At 34.2% G+C, this 3307-nt stretch overlaps 1 protein-coding gene and 1 pseudogene across 1 annotated transcript in view; both read left to right on the forward strand.

Annotated features, from left to right (window-relative positions):
- Positions 1 to 3139, forward strand: part of LOC100634994 (dehydrodolichyl diphosphate synthase complex subunit DHDDS-like) — a 6662-nt pseudogene extending 3523 nt beyond the window's left edge.
- Positions 3140 to 3151: 12 nt separating this feature from the next.
- The window catches only part of LOC105311866 (serine/threonine-protein phosphatase 6 regulatory ankyrin repeat subunit B-like), a gene marked incomplete at its 3' end in the record, with an annotated part of 4289 nt that continues 4133 nt past the window's right edge, over positions 3152 to 3307 (forward strand). Inside the window, exon 1 of the mRNA XM_011408868.1 lies at positions 3152 to 3229. Within this exon, the coding sequence (XP_011407170.1) occupies positions 3152 to 3229 (78 nt within the window). The remainder of the gene's footprint in view (positions 3230 to 3307) is intronic.

Consider the following 3307-nt stretch of genomic DNA (forward strand, 5'->3'; position numbering starts at 1 on the left):
TCTAATTGATAATCATGGTGTGTGCATACGAGTGTTAGGTGATATGAGAATTATTACCAACTGATGTACAAGAATCAGTAGCAAGAGCTGTGACAATGACTAAAAACAATAACAAGTAAGTACATGTACATGTACTTATTATAATTACATAAATTACTTTATGTAAACTGCCCAATCAGCTATGCTCATGTATAACTGATAACTGAGGCCATGTTTACACGGCTACGTTTTCAAGCAAAAACGAATACTTTTGTATGCGTTTGCACCTTCCGTTTACACAGAAACGTGCAAAAACACTATGAAAACAAAGAGAAACAAAAACGGCTTCCAAAGTGGAGACTTTTGAAAACGCATACATTTGAAAAGGGTAGCGTTTCCGTGTAAACGGCTAAAAACGAATACATGATCAAAAAACTGCACAAAAATCTAAATCCTAGTAATATATCAGAAAATATACTCATTACCAGTCGTATTTTCTACATTATAGCAAGCTTTCTCAGAAAGAAAATTGTTTTCGAAGCATGTTTTACTTGTCTACCGCCATTTTATTTTACAAGTTATTAATTAAAATTATTGTTATTAAAAATTAATTAAAGTTATTTCAGTCAAAACGCAGCTGTGTAAACACATTGAAAACGCTGTAAAAACGATGCAAAATTAAACCAAATTCAAGTGAACCTTTGCTGTGTAAACAGCCTGATACTCTGCTTGGACAAACTGCCTTCAGTCCAGTTCAGGGAGAAGTGTATGCACTAAAGACACTAAAGATAGTGTTCCCTTACTCAGTAGTACAGTGAGAAGTGTTTATATAGTAGTATACACTAAAGATATCGCTCCCTTACTCAGTAGTATACTGATAATTATTCATGCAATAGACACAACATTCCTAAAATACATAGTGTACATGGTAGTAGTCCAACATATAGCAAACACAATCAATGGGTCCAATACATTAATAATATCATTAATACACTTTACACTCTACATGTATTTATTATTGGGGCGAGCATGAGCAAGACCCACTCTAATCTGTTTAGGTCTATTTTGGGTTACGTCTTTTTTGTGAACGGAAGATAATAATGTATAAATCAGTATAGGCCCTACTATTGATTGATTTGGACCACGCAGACAAAATTAATTTCGAGGGTGTGGTCACAATGAGCAAGATGGTGGCATTTAAATGGGACAAACTCTGACAGCTAGATAAGAGAGAGGGGCTATCTAAAGCATCCTAAAGGCTAAAGAACTTAACAGCAGTTTGATCTCTGACTCCTCTAGATTAGTCCTCTCATTGAAAGAATTAAGATTTTTAGAAGAGATTAGAATTTAAAAGTATAGTTTTGTTTCTTAGACATCTCAGAGTGGCAGGACATTCTTGTCTGTTTTACTGGGTTATTTTGGTTGTTGGTGTCTTTTCTCTTTCAGACCCTGGCCATGAGGACAGGGTCTGATGGAAGCTTGATTAGAAGTTTAGCTTGACACATTTTCTCAGTTTAATCTTCTTATCAAACAATGTCAATTGATGGCTCATGCTCGCCCCTTCAATGTTTACATTCACCCTAGTTATGTATTGTCCATTCCTTTATTATAGGGTATATCTTAATGTGTGTTTCTCTTATGCATCAAGATATGAGATTACTGATACTATACAGTCACTGGTTGATGGATCTCATGATGGTACTATACTACCAACGTAAGTACTACACGTCACATTTTTAAGGTGGGTCTTAATATGACACATATTGCTTTTTATGTGCTAGCGTCATGACTGGAAGTGCTTTATAAACCAATGGGAGTATGTGTCAGAATAGAAATGTTTTCTAATCTGACTCATGACGCATGCTCCCATTGGTTTATGTGTCATATTGAGAACCCACCTTTATACATACAATGTACACATACTGTATATTCTTAAATAAACGCTGGGGTAGCAATGAAATGGAAGTATAAATACGCTAATCTAGCCTTGAAATAATGTAGGTGCTTTGTAGATACTTCCTTAAGCTTTCCTAAAGTCTTGTGCGTGAAGTCTCAGGTTCGAATTTTGCTGTTGGCTGAAGTTTTGTTTTATTATTTTAAAAATATATGTACATGTACATATGTACATTCAGCATTTTGAGCATACAACCTTGTTGTTGATTTGGTCAATCAACCATAATCATCCACTCTTGACCATATTATACATAAGAACATTAACAAATTCATTCTTGTCATTATTCTAACTGTGATACATACACTTAGATGTATTTACATTATAGAGATATCAGTGAAGAGTTAATGGAGAGATGTCTTTATACTGGTACATGTACACCACCTGATCTTGTCATTAGGACCTCAGGAGAAGTGAGATTAAGTGACTTCCTTATATGGCAGGTAATCTTTAATTAATTAATTAATTAATTAATATAATATTATTTATTATTATTAATAGAGCTCTTATTCTTGCCTTTGTTTTCAAGATGTGTTGTGGCCAGAGTTTTCCGTTTGGAATTTATTCTCTTCGATATTAACATACCAACAGAATTACAATAATATAAAGGTTTGTTAGTAATTAATTGAATCCTATAGCTGCATGTGTAGTGTATGTATCATCCACCCCTTTTTCCCCTTCTCACTCTCTGTTTTAACACAATAAGTGGACTATGGATTGAGGAAGCCTATATAAACCACAGTATCTCTTTGAACATGTAGTTTGTGGTGTACACATTGCTGCTTGTATTTAGTAGCTGACTCCTAAGCTTTGCTGTGATAGCCAGCTGGCTTTGGTTGTGGTTGGAGAGGGACACTGTTAGATAATGTATATGTATAAATGTATAGACTTTACCTTATACTACATGAGTAGGTAGCAAGAGAGTACATGTACATTGAGAGGAAGGACAAGCAGTATAAATCAGACAGAGACTGTGCATTGGTACAATATTATAAAGAAAGAGGAGGAGGAGGAGGAGAAGGTGAACTATCAGAAGCAGTACTAGAAGAACTCATTAGTCATTATGCTGCTGAGAGAAAGAAAAGAATTCAACTATTTGTACAATCATTGATCAAGAAAAGAAATAACTATCTGGAAACAGTAACTGAACAATAATTGTCATTATGATTATACTGCAAATGATTATCAGGTTTATAATGTGAGAGTCAACATGGTCAAGTTATGAGAGATGAGATGATGAAGACTCCATTTGATATTGATTTGAGTATTTTTGTTGCTATGAGTGACTCCATGCATGCTGTAATAAATTATGTTGCACTCCAAAATAATGTTATATACAAATGACAAAATGTCATACATTGAGCTCAAAACAGATAA

The sequence above is a fragment of the Amphimedon queenslandica genome, unplaced genomic scaffold (genome assembly GCF_000090795.2).
Source record: "Amphimedon queenslandica unplaced genomic scaffold, v1.1 AMPQUscaffold_12758, whole genome shotgun sequence".
In the NCBI taxonomy this organism is placed as follows: domain Eukaryota; kingdom Metazoa; phylum Porifera; class Demospongiae; order Haplosclerida; family Niphatidae; genus Amphimedon; species Amphimedon queenslandica.